We start from the raw sequence: 15,122 nt of genomic DNA, 5'->3' as shown, positions 1-15,122 counted from the left end.
AGTATTGTTTCTCAGGCACCATGATCTTTTTCCTATTGTAAGTTTTTGAATCTCCTGACAACTTGATCTCTGCCTTCCTAAAATCAAAATTTACATTCAAAAAAATTTTTTTAAATAATACTTTGGGAATATTTTTTGCATGTAAAACTACCTTTCGGATTTTCCAGTTTTCCCAGAGAGCCCCTGGTTAATCACAAAGATTTGTTCTTTCATCTTATAAAAAGACAGCTGCTAGAAATAATTAGATTTATTTAATATATTACTATTGATGAGTTGCATGGGAAGAGCTGTCAAATCAGAAGAGATGCTTAGCCTTCCCTAAGTTACATTTGTGGTCATGCACATGCCAGGCAGACACATAACATAGAGTTTTCTGGGACCCAAGGTTTCTCCCAGATGGCTGTCCTCCCGTGTTCCAGCAGAGGATGTTAGTTTCTGTCATGGTAGTCAAGCAGCTAATTACGATAGCTCACGTGACTTTCATAGAGGACAACTATATTTGTTAATGCTTATGCCAGGCCCCATCCTAAACTCTTTACACATTTTAACTAGTTTGATCCTCAAACCCCACAGAAAGTAAACGACGGCTCAGAGACTCCAGGCTCCATCTCATACAGCCAGTTTGAGGCAGTCAGTCAGATCCAGAGAGGCTTAATTCCAAAGCCTTTGCTCTTCCCACTATAATAACTACCATAGGCTGTGGCTGGAGTCTTACATAAGTGAGCACATTTTGGGAAACAACATAGACCTGATTTTTCTTCTTCTTACATCAGATGCATCTCCAGATGCATTGAAGTTCAGACATCTGATTCTGAAGTCCTGCCGTGGGGTCTTAGGACAGAGTTTTCCACAGGGTGGCCCTTAGCCCCCAGGTAGAGAACCACCTTTCCCACGCTCAGCCCACGTGTGTCAGCAGGGCCACATAGATGAGGGCAGTGTAGCTTGTGCACTGCACAAAGGCATATGGCTAAGGGGGCAAGTGGGGGTTAGAATCCGGCCTGCTTTGGTCCTGAGGGTCCATGGGGCAGTGTCTTCCCAGAGGGGCATCATCCTTTTATAATCCCTACAAAGGCACCATATCTGCTAGCAGTGGCCCTGTCCTTTAGGTGAAGCTGACTAAACCCCTGGGCTCTAGAGAAGTTACATGTAATATAACTTAGCTAAGTTAATCATCACATTCTATCCTCCTGGCCGTAGTGATTGGTTGAGGAATGAGCACATAACTCATGCAGGAGACTCTTGGCCAGTGAGGCTTGATTTGGAGGCTTTTGTTTGAGGGCTGTGGTTCTTGCCTGATAAGGTGAGGACTGGAGCTGCTGCAGCCATCTTGCAACTAGGTGGGGCTTGATAATGAAGTTAATTCCCAGAAAAGGTCAAAAAATATCAAGAGAAAACCTTATCCTGGTGACATTGTTGAACCTTCGGTCAAGTTATGCCTGAAGCCCAAATCTACTTGTGGACTGTGGGATAACATAAACCAATAAATTCTCTTTTTTGCTTGAGACAGTCTGGCTGTCAGTTGTGACCAAAAGCACACTAACTATTCCATACACACCCGCACACATGCCTGCTGCCTATACCACGTCCTGGCTTTATATTTTCATCATAGCATCTGTCGCTTTCTTATTGTACTTTAAAGATTTTTTTTAACACTTTTTAATTTTATTTATTTATTTATTTATTTATGGCTGTGTTGGGTCTTCGTTTCTGTGCGAGGGCTTTCTCCAGCTGCGGCAAGCGGGGGCCACTCTTCATCGCGGTGCGCGGGCCTCTCACTATCGCGGCCTCTCCCATTGAGGAGCACAGGCTCCAGACGCGCAGGCTCAGCAGTTGTGGCTCACGGGCCCAGTTGCTCCGCGGCATGTGGGATCCTCCTAGACCAGGGCTCGAACCCGTGTCCCCTGCATTAGCCGGCAGATTCTCAACCACTGAGCCACCAGGGAAGCCCTCATTGTACTTTATTTACATATTTAGTTAATCGTTTTCCTACATCCACTTCTCACCCCTGCTGAAGTGAATGCTCTAAATGGCAAGGAATTTTATCTTCTTTGTTCACTGATGGATTCCCAGTTCCTGAAATGAGTTCTTAGCACATAGCATGCATTCAAAATTTTGTTGAATGATACCCCTACTCAGTGAATTATTAAGGATTACTAAAATTCCAGATGCATAAATGAAAATCAGCATAGTTCTAGAGTTGACCAAGGACCATCCCAGCCTTCCAATAAGACAATGGGAAGGTAATAAAGCTTGCACTGTGCACGTGTACATGCAGATTGTTGGCATTTCAGCAATTTCAGGGAGGGGGCTTAGTTATTGTTACATCACCAAGATTGTTTTCAGTTGGTGAGGCTTTTCAATTGGAACTCTTTCTAAGTACTTTTAAAATACTTTTAATATATTTATAGAATGACTGTTAGGTTTTACTTTTTGTTTTATGTTGGTGTATCTGACGTTTTTTACTTTTTGGATTTTTATTTTGTTCATCTCTACTTCTTTGCTATCATGATGTATTATTTTTCCTTTGGAAAGTGTAACTGAATTAGAGGAGATAGGTGAGCCATGGTGTCCTTTATCTCTCGTATGAGCCATAGTCAGAAAAAAACTGAGAACCTCTACCTTTTTGGGGGATTGTCATCCACATTTCATTTACATCCTTTCACTTCTTGCAGGTAATACCACAGAATCTGGCACTTAATCTAATAAGATTTACATGGCTCCTATCAGTCTGGTAATCCCCGTTTATTTACCATCTCCATCATGGAATCTGATACTTTTGTTTTATTCTCTGACAGTGATTTGCCCCAGAGCCCTCCTGGGAGTTGATGGTTGCTTTTTGCGAAGCTAACTGTATGCTTCGTAAGAATGACCCTTTTGCATCTGCCTGTCACCTTATCTGAACTCTCACTGTTAAGAGATTTATCCTTTGGGTTAACAAGCTGTTTAACGCTTCGGGGGAGCAATACATTATTTCTGATGTTTTTCTTTGACAACCAAAACGGTGACAAGGTTGTGATGTGAGGAAGGAAGAAGAAAGGAAGGACAGAAGAAGGGGGAGGTGGGTGGGGCCAATGATCTGTTTCATTTCCCCTCTCTTCTTTCAGCCGGCGCTCGGTAGCTAGTCTTAGGCTGCTTAGGTGATAGGGGATCATCTTCAGGTTGGGGTATAAGATTTTGTGTTTACTACTCAGCAGTGCCATGTGGGTGAAGTGAGTGGCCATCTGCATAGCCTGGATTGCATGGCCAAGCCACGTGTCCTCTCCTCTCTGGCGACCTTTCCTGCTAAGAAACGGGCATGGGATCACACCAAAGCCATATTTTCTGTAATTGTCAAGTCCGTATTGTTTTGTCTTACATTGCCAAGTAGATTCCCGACCTAGGGAGGAAAAGAATGACCTCCTCGGTATTGGAGCCACCACCTCATAAAGAATCACATACCTCAGAAGGCAAAGAGACTGGAGCAAGACCACGTGAGTTGTCAGCAGCAGGAGAGAGAAGAGCACCGAAGGCCAGGTCAGCTCCACTGCACCTGCTGTGCCTGTCATCTCCCCTCATGAGCTGCAGAGCTTACAACGAAGTAAACTGCCACCCACTCAAGCCTACTTAGAGGTTGGCCAGGCATGTCACCTCCATCTCTCCTTTATCACACCAGGGCTGCAGCCGGGGAGGAGCTCTTCTAAGGGGGGGTGGGAGGCAGAGACTGGAAGGAAGGTAATGGAGAAACACTTGGGTGTGTTTTCTGAGTCGTATTTCACCTTTTCACTCTCACCGCTACTGAAGTGGAACAGAGCAGCCTTCTATGCACACAACCATCTGTTAAAAGGTGGCCCTGGAATTTACGGTCCACATCACCCTAGTAGAGACTCTGCTGGTAAATGTTCCCCATGGCAAATGGAACAATAAGCAGGTGGCTGAGGAGGATGAGGGCCACAGGGAGAGGGCAGAGGGATGCAGACGCAGAAGAGGGCTAGAGGCTCTTTCCCGAGTTTCTTTCTCCTGTCATCAAAACTTTATCCCCGATGGCCAAAGACCTGGCTCTTTCATCAGTGGGAGATGCATACCCCTCGTCTGCTGAGGGCAGCTAGAGGTGGGGAGGAGGAGAGTACCATGGAAAGGGGTTGTGGGGTGAACATTTAGAGCTAGAAGACACTGTCATACCAATGTGGACGTCCCTGCCCCTGAGCTTAAAAATGTCAGTGCAGTAAGGGCCTCATCAGTCTTAGCTGCTATGTATACTCTCCGAGACAATGATCAGGTCACCAGCATGGCAGAGAAGGAAGAGGAAAGGGGCTTGAGCAAGGGTTGGCAGGATCTTGATTCTTGCTCTATGGTCGGTACTTGCATAGGAAGTGTTGGAGCTTGCTGTATTCTTTGCTGTTCCAAGTTAAAAAAATCTGTAAGAAAATAAACAGACCTTTAAATCTGTTTGATTGTGTATTGAGCTTATCAGTGTCCTTGGGGTGTTTTTTTTTGTTTTTTGTTTTTTGTTTTTTTGGGTCTTCATTTCTATGTGAGGGCTTTCTCTAGTTGTGGCGAGCGGGGGCCACTCTTCATCGCGGTGCGCGGGCCTCTCACTATCGCGGCCTCTCTTGTTGCGGAGCACAGGCTCCAGACGCGCAGGCTCAGTAGTTGTGGCTCACGGGCCTAGTGGCTCCGCGGCATGTGGGATCCTCCCAGACCAGGGCTCGAACCCGTGTCCCCTGCATTGGCAGGCGGACCCTCAACCACTGCGCCACCAGGGAAGCCCTCCTTGGGGTGTTTTGCTTGCACCCACGGATAAGGTACATAATTTTACCGGTCAGCTCGGCTAGCATGTGGTGCCCAGTTGTTTGGTCAAACACCGGTCTACATTTTGCTATGAAGGTATTTTTCTTTTTAGATGTGATGAGCATTTAAATCAGCAGACTTTGTGTAAAGCGGATTACTCTCCGTCATGTAGTAATCAGCCAATCAGTGAAGGCCTTAAGAGAAAAGACTGCGGTCCACGGAAGAGGGAGGAATTCTGCCTTCAGACTACCGTCAGCCTCAAGCCTGCAGCATCAACTCACAGGGACGTCCAGCCTGCTGACCTGCTCTGTGCACCTCAGATTTGCCAGCCCCACAATCGCATGAACCAATTCCTTAAGATAAATCAATCTCTCTCTCTCTCTCTCTCCCTTCTATTTCTTCCATTTCTCTGGAGAATCCTGACTAAAAGAGGTACTAACTTTGCTAATGGAAAGAAAAATAATTTAAACGTCACACACAATTGCAGACACTCCACACCAGCACTGCTTTTGAGGGAAGGCAGGGCTTGACATAAACCAACTGAAAACGAGAGGCTCTTTCGTGTCTGAAACAGGATGCTGTAAGGAACAGACGGTGATCTTTCCTGACGTCCACAGCTGAGGAGCTACAAAGAGCCCATCCGAAGTTCAAAGAATTGGAAGCTGCTGAAGCCAGCCGTGTCCCATCTGGCCACTCATTTATAAAGAAGGACTGAGAAGAAGGACTTTTGAAGGACTGAAGTATTTTTGAAGAGAGGTCCAATTATTTCCCTTCCAGAAACCAAGCTCCGCAGAATCACTTGTCCTGCTGGGGCGTCCGCCGTGGAGTGATGCATTGTTCCCCAGCTGGATGTCTGCCTGGCTCTGACTTGCAGGTCTGGCCCTGACGCCAGTACCAGTGTGTGCTGGGTCGATGGGATGAGAGCCCTGAGAGAGAGGGCATATGGAGGCAGAGCCAGGCAAGGCGGGGTGAGGCACGCCCCCTCATGGGCCTGGCTCTCGGGAGGTATAGAGGATGGGTCCTTCTCACTCCTGCAGCCACGGGCCCCAGAGCGGGGCCGCAGAGTGTAAATGAGCTGGAGATGCAAGCATTCTGGGCACTGTCATGGTGCGGGGCAAAGAGAACGTGGCACGAGGCATCAAACAACCAAGCGTTAGCAAGCTCCCCTGCGGGCACTAATTTAGGGAGGTGTCTCTTTTCACTCTCTTCCTCCATTCCTCAACACCAGAGGGGCAAGTGCAGGGGTGCACTCGCCCCTCCAGGCCACGAGAGCCACGAGCCAAGCCTGCACCGTGATAAGCACTTGACATATATTACGATGATTAGTAGTAGTATTTTTTCCCCTTTACAGAGTGGCATCTGAGGCACAGAGAAGTAAAAAATCTGGTCAAGGTCACACAGCTGAGAGAAGGAGCTGGATTCCTAACCCCAGGCATTCAGAATGCAGAGCCCAGGGTTTTGACCTAAACTATATTGCATATGAAATTTATTTTTCAGTTATAGAACCCTAGTTATCATTATTCAGTATCTCAAGGTGATAAGTCAGGAGGCACCATGAAATACAATTTTCCAGAGGGTCAGGGTCTTTCTAAATAGATAGAAAAAAGGAACAAGGCCAGTCACACAGACAGGCACACACACAGGATGTGAGTGTGAGGCCTAAAAAAACCTTGTGAATCTTAAAAAAACAATTTAGCCACTGAGTTGGTGAGGCTGAATCTGTTATACAAATATAAAGTGACATTGATGAGGCTGAGGGAATGTCCTTTTATTCTACCTGCACCAGTTTCTAATCCTTGCTTCATTCCTTGTACTTTTCTGCCTTGAGAGCCTGTATTCTGAGAGTGGAGAGCTGGGCTGAGTGAATGGGAAGGGTAGCGTCCAATGGCCTGGCATCCTCAGGTGGACGTCTGGCTTCTGAGCCCCACACAGGAAACTTTGTCGTTGGGAAATTTGCTGATGTAAACACGGACTGACAGGGGAAAGATTTTTGTTTGAGAACTTTGTCCGAGTGAAATCTTAGGGTCATGGGAGGGACTTTGAGAGGCATCTGGTCCATTGCTTCCCTGAAGCTTGGTCCGGCATCCAGCCCTAGAGATTCTCATGTTGTCGGTCTAAAGCAATCCCTGGAATTCATATTTTTAAAATGTTCCTCAGTTGACTCTCATGTGCTGTGAGCCTCTTTTAACACTTTTAATGCTGCAACTACAACAACAACTACAATGTCCACTTTTGCTTGGTTAACTCTAGTGATGGGTTTCTCACTACTTCCTGGGGTAGCCCATTATGTTTTTGGACAGTGCTGATTGTTCAAAATATTTTTCCTTAATTTGGATAGAAATCCACATTTTGGTAGCTTCTACCTATTGGTCTTGGTGTGTTCTTTCCATCTGAGATGAATTATTCCTTTAACAGCAGCAGCTGTAGTCTCTGCAAGACTGTGGAAAGTCCTTCCTTGGTCTGTGATATGACCCACTTACCTCTGAGGGTTTGCCTAGAGCTTGCTTCAGAGTTTGTCTCCACATGGCCATCATTCATCCTTTGCTGTCAGAAAGTTCTCTCACTCTTTTGTGCATATAAGCTTTATTCCTCAGACAACAGTAAAGCCTGTTCCACGTCCCTTTCCACCTGAGCCCCGGTACCTGAGTCCTCAGTCCGGGCTGTGTCCCTGACCCACCCCCTGGCTAGTGGGGGAGTCTTAGTGACACTATGATGACTTTTTAAACCCACTGGGATGTTCTGTTTCATATCAAGTGTGCTTTTTATCTTTGACATTCTGTTTTCTTTTCATATCACTTATTAGCTGTGGTTCTCAAATAGGAGTGATTTTGTCCCCCTAGGGGACATTTAGCAAAGTCTGAAGACATTTTTTGTTGTAACAACCTGTGTCTGTGTGGATGCTACGGGCATCTGCTGGTGAGTGACTAGGGTATGCTCAACCTACAATGCAGAGGACAGGCCCCAAGACAAAGCATTACCCACCCCCAAATGTCATTTGTACCAAGGCTGAAAACCCTAGCTTATTAGCATTAAAAAAGCAAAGACTTAAAAAAGCAAAGAATGAAGGCAGGCAAGAGAAATGAGGCTGCAGTGATTGTGTGCAGCCTGCAGCTGAGGTTCTGGGCACTGCATCCTCAGAGAAACAAATGAGGAAATAACCCAGGCAAAGGCGAGGTTTCCAGGGCTCATGGGGAGCCCTAACTATAAAGAAGCCAGAAAGGAGTCACATATATTTGCTCCCTGTAGCCTGGTTTTCCCCAAATGTGACATATTTCCCCCTCATGGTATGTAACAGAATTTTAAGATAAACATATTTAAGAAAAAAAGTGAATATAATTACTTTGCTGCACAGGAGTAATTAACACAGCACTGTAAATCAACTATACTTCAATTTAAAAATGAGTTATTAAAAATCAAAAAAACGGAAAGAAAAAAGTGAGTGGATTTAAAGAAAATATTGATAACTGAACCGCTGGTACAGTGATATGGCAAAGATTGTAAAATGGTCGGTAAATAATGTCTGCGACAAGACCATTGCCTTGTAGAAAAAAAGAGTTGCTGGTGTGAAATGGAGCAAAGAGTAGTCAATGTGCATCTTTGCTCTTAATGGGAAAGGGAAGGAGCTGCGATTTGGCAAGAGAGGCAATAGAACTTACTGTTCTTGGCGTTCATCTCAGCATAGTACTTGTTCCTACCCACGGACTTGCCAGACATAGTTCTGTAAATATACATGGCCCCATCGAGCCACTTCCACTGCTGCCCCTGCAAATGACAGGAGACGGGAGACATGTACACATCAGCCTGCCCACCTGCTCACAGCCCAGACCCATTTAAAACATGGTTCTCATTGTAAAAACTGGGAAAGCACAGAAATGTGTAAAGATGGGAAAATAAGAAAGTCACTCTGTTTAATCTCTAGGAGGAAAACGTTACTAATATTTTACCATATTTACTTTTGGTGAAACCATTTTTCTCTATCACAATATTTTTATATACTGAAAAATGTGGTGGCCTTTAAAATATATATTCAATTTTGTAGCATCTTGCATTCCAAACATTTTTTAATGGTAAGAGTGCACCATAATTTACCTTACTAATTCTCCTATTGATTTATGTTTACATTGTTTCCAATTTACAAGTATTGCAAAGAATACTGCTATGAACCACTTTATTTGCAAAGCTGTTTCTGTACTTAAAATTATTCTTTAAAGCTAGAATCCCAGAAGTAGAATTAATGGCCAAAGGGCATGAATATTTTGAGGATATTGATATTTATTGCCAAACTGCTTTCCAAAAACAGTTCATTTGTAGGAATTTACATCCTCATTTACTGGGAAATTTCTCCTTATCCTTAAAAATATTATTCATTAAGACAAAGCAAAAGTCTAATAATCTGATAAGTCAAATTATATTGTTATTCTAATTTGCATTTCTTTGATAACTAGAGACATTGCACAATTTGTTAGACTGTTTATTAGCCTCAGTCATGAAGGTAAAAAAATTAAATTACAAAAAAATATCTGGTAGAAATTGATGTACGTATTTATCCTATCTCTGAATGAGAGAGCTCTGATTGATAGCAATGTGAATATATAAAAACGTAAAATTCATTGTATAAAATATATGTAACATCTATGGCAAAGTTTATCAAGAAACAGAAAGTCTGGGGTATTTCTCCTTGTATTCTTTGTGTTTTTTAGGGTTAACATAGAAGCCCCACAAAGAATCTGTAAACTGCAGATCCCACATAGAGACCTCAGCAACCTCACATGTCATTTCTTTCTATGAGGTATTGAGGCGGGTAAAATGAGGGACCAGTGAAGAAAGTTTAGGATAACATAAAAAACATGATAGCATCTAGCAAAAAGCTTAGCTGAAAGTTTCCAGCTTTAACTCAAGATCTAATGGGGGTTTAACTAAGCTTGGTCTCATAACAGGTCTGTGTGTGTGTGTGTTTATTTGTATATACCCGTATATACTTACACAAACTTCTTTTTAAAAGCTCTGAAGAGCTGGTAATTTTGTGTTCAAAAATGTGGGAGAACTTTAATTAGATAGGTCTGTAAGTGGAGGAAATTGTTTCCTCCCTAACCTTGAAGCTTTGGCCTCTATCAATCGGAGGCAGGTGACTGAAGAAGATCTGTTGTGCGTGCCCTTGTCAGTAGGCCTGGGGCTGTTTCCCAGAGAGGGGCTATCTATCTGGCTTTCCCAAGGGGTCATTTGTGGGCCAAGTCTGAGGTTACCTTCTGCAGGTCATGCAGGCAGACCCATACGGGCTTGTTTCTTTGACAGCCACCTATGTCCGTTGCTATGGCGCTGGCTTCCTTTAAATTCAGGATAGATGCCAGGTGGGCTCCGTTTCCATATGACTGACACTCGAGCTGAGGGCAAGGAGGAGATGTGAGGTTTAAAAGCACAGCCCACAACCTAAATATCCATCGACAGAGGAATGGATAAAGAAGATGTGGTACGTATACACAATGGAATATTACTCAGCCATAAAAAAGAATGAAATAGTGCTATTTGCAGCAACATGGGTGGACCTAGAGATTATCATACTAACTGAGTAAGTCAGACAGAGAAAGACAAATATCATATGATATCACTTGCATGTGGAATCTAAAAAATGATACAAATGAACTTATTTACAAAACAGAAATAGACTCACAGAGTTAGAAAACAAACTTATGGTTACCAAAGGGGAAAGGGGGGGAGGGATAAATTAGGAGCTTGGGATTAATATATACACACTACTATATGTAAAATAGATAACCAACAAGGACCTACTGTATAGCACAGGGAGCTCAATATCTTGTAATAACTTATGAGAAAAAAGAATCTAAAAAAGAATATATATATGTATATATATGTATAATTGAATCACTTTGCTGTACACCTGAAACTGACACAACACTGTAAATCAACTATATTTCAATAAAAATTAGAAAAAAAAGAAAAGCACGGCCCTCACCTCAGAGCCCTAGAGCACCAGGCAGCATGGGCACACACAGCCCCCGCCTCCCCTTGGGATCTAAGCCCCACAGAAGACTTCCTGTCACCTTGGGAGAAAACACAACTGTCACAGGTGTCAGGCCTCAGAGGGGGAGGCAGCTCGAGGCAAGGGCACGAGCTTTAGGGCCAGTGGAAGTGCCTGGGGTCCTGGTCTTGCCTGTCTTTAGTGTATGTGACCTTGACAAGTCACTTCACCTCTCTTCCTTATCTGTAAATGGAGGAAATAATTAGGACTACACGAGGGAGTTGTTACGAGGATAGAATTTTTATAATTATGTATTATAATACTGCACTTCAACAAACCTAAGAAACCACTGATTGTAAAATGTGCTGTTCTCTAACAAGACACTTACTGCCCAAATAAAGAAATCATTTTATATATGTACATTTTATAGCTAGACAAAGATATATACTTTATGCTCTTTTGGGGTTGTGTTACAGGATCTGCCTACATAATAAAACAAATTAATTTAATAAAAACATGGTTTTGGCTGTGGTTGCTACTCTCATGTTTGCCTTTGAACTTGCTCAGGACTAGATGCGGTGACTGCTTAATGATAATTTACCAACCACTTGATAATACCAGAATGTTTTTATACCCGTAATTTCTTTTTTTTATTTCATTTTTTAACATATTTATTGGACTATAATTGCTTTACAGTGTTGTGTTACTTTCTGCTGTATAACAAAGTGAATCAGCTATACATATACATATATCACCATATCTCCTCCCTCTTGCATCTCCCTCCCACCCTCCCTACCCCACCCCTCTAGGTGGTCACAAAGCACTGAGCTGATCTCCCTGTGCTATGCGGCTGCTTCCCACTAGCTATCTATTTTACATTTGGTAGTGTATATATGTCCATGCCACTCTCTGACTTCATCCCAGCTTACCCTTCCCCTCCCCGTGTCCTCAAGTCTACTCTTTACGTCTGCGTCTTTCTTCCTGTCCTGCCCCTAGGTTCTTCCGAACCTTTCTTTTGTTTTTTTTAAGATTCCGTATATATGTGTTAGCATACGGTATTTGTTTTTCTCCTTCTCACTTACTTCACTCTGTATGACAGACTCTAGGTCCATCCATATACCCGTAATTTCATTTGACTTTTAAATTTGTGATGCACGGAAGCTGGATTACCAGTCAACGTGTAGTGAGTGTACCAGTTACAAAAGATTCCTGGGACAGAAGAGGCAACAGTCTCCGTCTGTTTAAATGATGTTTCCCTTTCCTGTCAGTTCACACAGCTAGAACTCAGAGCGCTGCCTCTTCGGTCCAAGATCGGTCCAAGATCAGGTCTTCCTGTCATTTTAACTGCCACCTCCATCACCTCCAGGAGTCTTGTGAACTAAGATGCCAGCTAGGAACCAAGGAGCACAGCGGCCGTGGTGTCAATTTCTCTGGTCCTTCCTGGCACCTTCTCTGCACTCTGGTTCAGGAGTGGTTAACTCTGCTAAGGCTTGGTATCAATCATGTGGATCGTTTTTGCCTTGAAAACCTGAATTGAGCTTCCACCGTGTGCCACAGGCTTTTTGCAAGTTCTTTTCATGAATCCTCCCAACAACCCCATGGGATAAAAGTGTTATCCCCATTCTACAGAAGAAAACTGGTAAAGCGAGGTATAGCTGCAACTAATGTGTGGCAGAGCGTGATTTAAACTCAGGTCTATATTATTCCAAAGCCCCCCAGATATCTTCCTCTTTGTCTTGGTAGAGTTAGTGTTGGACTCTCCAGGGACAGGCAGTACGAACATCTGTCCAGGATTTCTCCAAGTTGCTTCCCAAGAACTGAGGAGAAGTCCACTGTTGTCCATGAGCTTTTTCTTCTTTCAGTGGACAGAATCCGGGCGGTCCTTTCTATGTTTGGCTCTTTTTATCTTTTTTGCTATCATTCACATCTGCTTAGGAAAGCATTGCATTGGGGCCAACTTCCCTGGGTTTGCTCTGCTGGTTATTCTCGGTGTAATCTTGGGAAAGTCACTTATGCTCATACCACATGGCAATTTTTTGCTTAAATGTCACAATCTTGCATCAGTTCTGCACTTTTTAAGGCCAGAAAAGACCTTTGCATCCTCAGTAGCTATCATGTGATAGGTGCTTCCTCATTCTGAGTTATTGATTTATAGGGATTCTGAGGCCATTCTGGGCCCAGATCACACCCCATTTCCCCACGTAGCTCCTCGGTCAGTCACTTCAGTTTAACAACCACAATTCAGAGACACAGCAGCACGACTCCCAACACTCTGAGGTAACTTATTCTGACTGGCTATGTGGGTATCTCTTAGAAAAGCCTCAGTGAAATAAAACCAATACATTTCTTGGGTTATAGAAACAGTGAGGCCTTGCATTTGTCTGGAATGCTTCGGTCTCCGTCAGGTGGCTCTGAGGCTGTCTACACACGCACGGCTCTCTTGCTGGTAAATCTTGTACGGCAATTCAGTTGTTCTTTCTGTAAGTTCCTCATCTCATCGTCTTTGGATTTATGTATTTCTGTCTTTCTCCCTGACAGTGAACTCCTTGAGGGCAGGCTGTTCCTTGTTCATCCTCATGTCTTTGCAGCCCGTCCAGGGTCTGGGCCTATAGCACACGCTCCATCAATGCTTACACGATGAAAGGAGTTGAGCACATAACCCTCTACTCTCCATTTCACCAGCCAGGTTACTTCTCAGGATGCCAAGGAAGGACCCTTGGCTCTGAGTTGAATGATACCTGGAGCTTTGGGTGGCCCCTTGCTTTAGAGAAGCCTCTCCAAGCATGGGCCAGATTTCTTACCTCAGCATCAGACCAGCTCCTCAGCTTCTGGAAGTATCCCTAGCAACAGGACTTGTAGTAAAACCATCCAGTAGCACAGCTAGGTCTCAGGATGATGGCTGCGCACAAACAAAAGGCAATTACAAGTTATGATGGCAAAGAGAAGCAATTCCCACACTTGAGCCAGTTTAAGACCTGGCTCGCCTTGAATGGAGGGAAGGCTAAGTGCCCTGGAGGAAGGATCCCTCCCTGCTGCCAAATCTTTATACTGTTCATCTTTCTCGTAGCCTTCTCCAAAGGGGACTGTGGGCTTTTACCAGAGTAACTGTGCATTGGGGGAAAGGAGGTAATCAGCTCTTTAAGGATTACTGGACACTGGCTCTGAACTGACACTGATTCCAGGAGACCCCAGACATCACTGTGGTCTGCCAGTCAGAGAAGGGGTTTATGGAGGTCGGGTGATCAATGGTGTTTTAGCTCAGGACTACTTCACAGTGGACCCAGTGGGTCCCCAAGCCCATCCTGTGGTAATCTCCCCAGTTATGGAATACATAATTGGAACAGACATCCTCAGCAACTATAGCAGAATCCCCACACTGGTAGCAAGATCAAACAGGTATAATTCAAGACCTCAAAAGAGTGGATGAGGGGCATAAATTGGTAGTTTTAGGCATTACAAGGAGGGAGTGGTGTTTTGGCTAGGGGGACGCAGGACAGGTTAGATGGCAACTTGGCTGGAACTTGAGAATAGGGGGGCTGAAAGTCAGTAGCAAGAGGAGGGGGACATTTTAGGTGAAGGGAGTGGGTGAGCAGAGGAACGGTGGCAGCAAAGCAAGCACTTAAGTTTGCCTTAACTGTAGGGCATCTGTCAGGCAAGCACTGTAGAAGAGAAGGAGACAGTCAGGGCCCAGAAGCCAGGGAAGCTGTGATCAAGAAAGGCACAAGCTCCTCTGGCTAGTGGGTTGGTGAACGGGCTGCATCACTGAAACTGAGGTTTCTGAAGAAGCGGAGATGTCTGGAAACACAGAGGGCCCAGAGGATGAAGGGGATGCCAAGCTAGGAAATTTGGACTTTGTGCCAGTGTGGCTGCACTCCAATGCTCTTGGTGGGTGCAGGGGTCTTTCCACCCCCAGTGCATGTTCACAGACTTTTTTGTGGTCACATAGCATTTCCTCTCTCCCTACTGAGATGACCCTGTTGTCACTTGCTTGCCCCATTCTTCTGTTCTACTTCATTCCTTGCCTATAAATCTCCAGGGGCTTCCTGTTGCTTTCAGATAAGCTCTCCACTCAGTCTGACATTTAAAGACGCTCACAACCTGGTCTTATGGTCCTTTTGAGACACAGCTTCCGGTGCAGCAGCCTCAGCTCCATCTTGGAACATGACGCTCATTATTGACATAGATCCTTTGCTTGTGCTATGCTTTGTACCTGTGAATGGTGGACAATGGCTAATCCAGCTGAGGCACAGCAGGCAAGGTTTCAAGGTGAAAGCAGCTCTTTTGCTCCTTTCCTGTTTGCCCATTTCTGTTCCCCTCTAACCTTAAAAGAACTTAACTATAGGAATGAGCTCACTAGGCAATTTAACCTAACTCCTGA

General features: G+C 44.4%; 1 protein-coding gene across 1 annotated transcript; it reads right to left on the bottom strand.

Annotated features, from left to right (window-relative positions):
* Positions 1-1,653: 1,653 nt before the first annotated feature.
* On the bottom strand, positions 1,654-14,897 carry REG4 (regenerating family member 4; the record flags this gene model as incomplete). The annotated part of the gene is given in 6 exon segments (XM_082452112.1): positions 1,654-4,484; positions 8,374-8,529; positions 10,011-10,148; positions 13,546-13,584; positions 13,588-13,643; positions 14,840-14,897. Coding segments are annotated over 6 exon segments (606 nt in total). The 3' UTR covers positions 1,654-4,325.
* Positions 14,898-15,122: the final 225 nt, after the last annotated feature.

Source organism: Balaenoptera physalus, assembly GCF_965194825.1.
Source record: "Balaenoptera physalus genome assembly, chromosome: 1".
NCBI classification, from domain to species: domain Eukaryota; kingdom Metazoa; phylum Chordata; class Mammalia; order Artiodactyla; family Balaenopteridae; genus Balaenoptera; species Balaenoptera physalus.
This window is presented reverse-complemented; position numbering and strand designations above follow the sequence as displayed.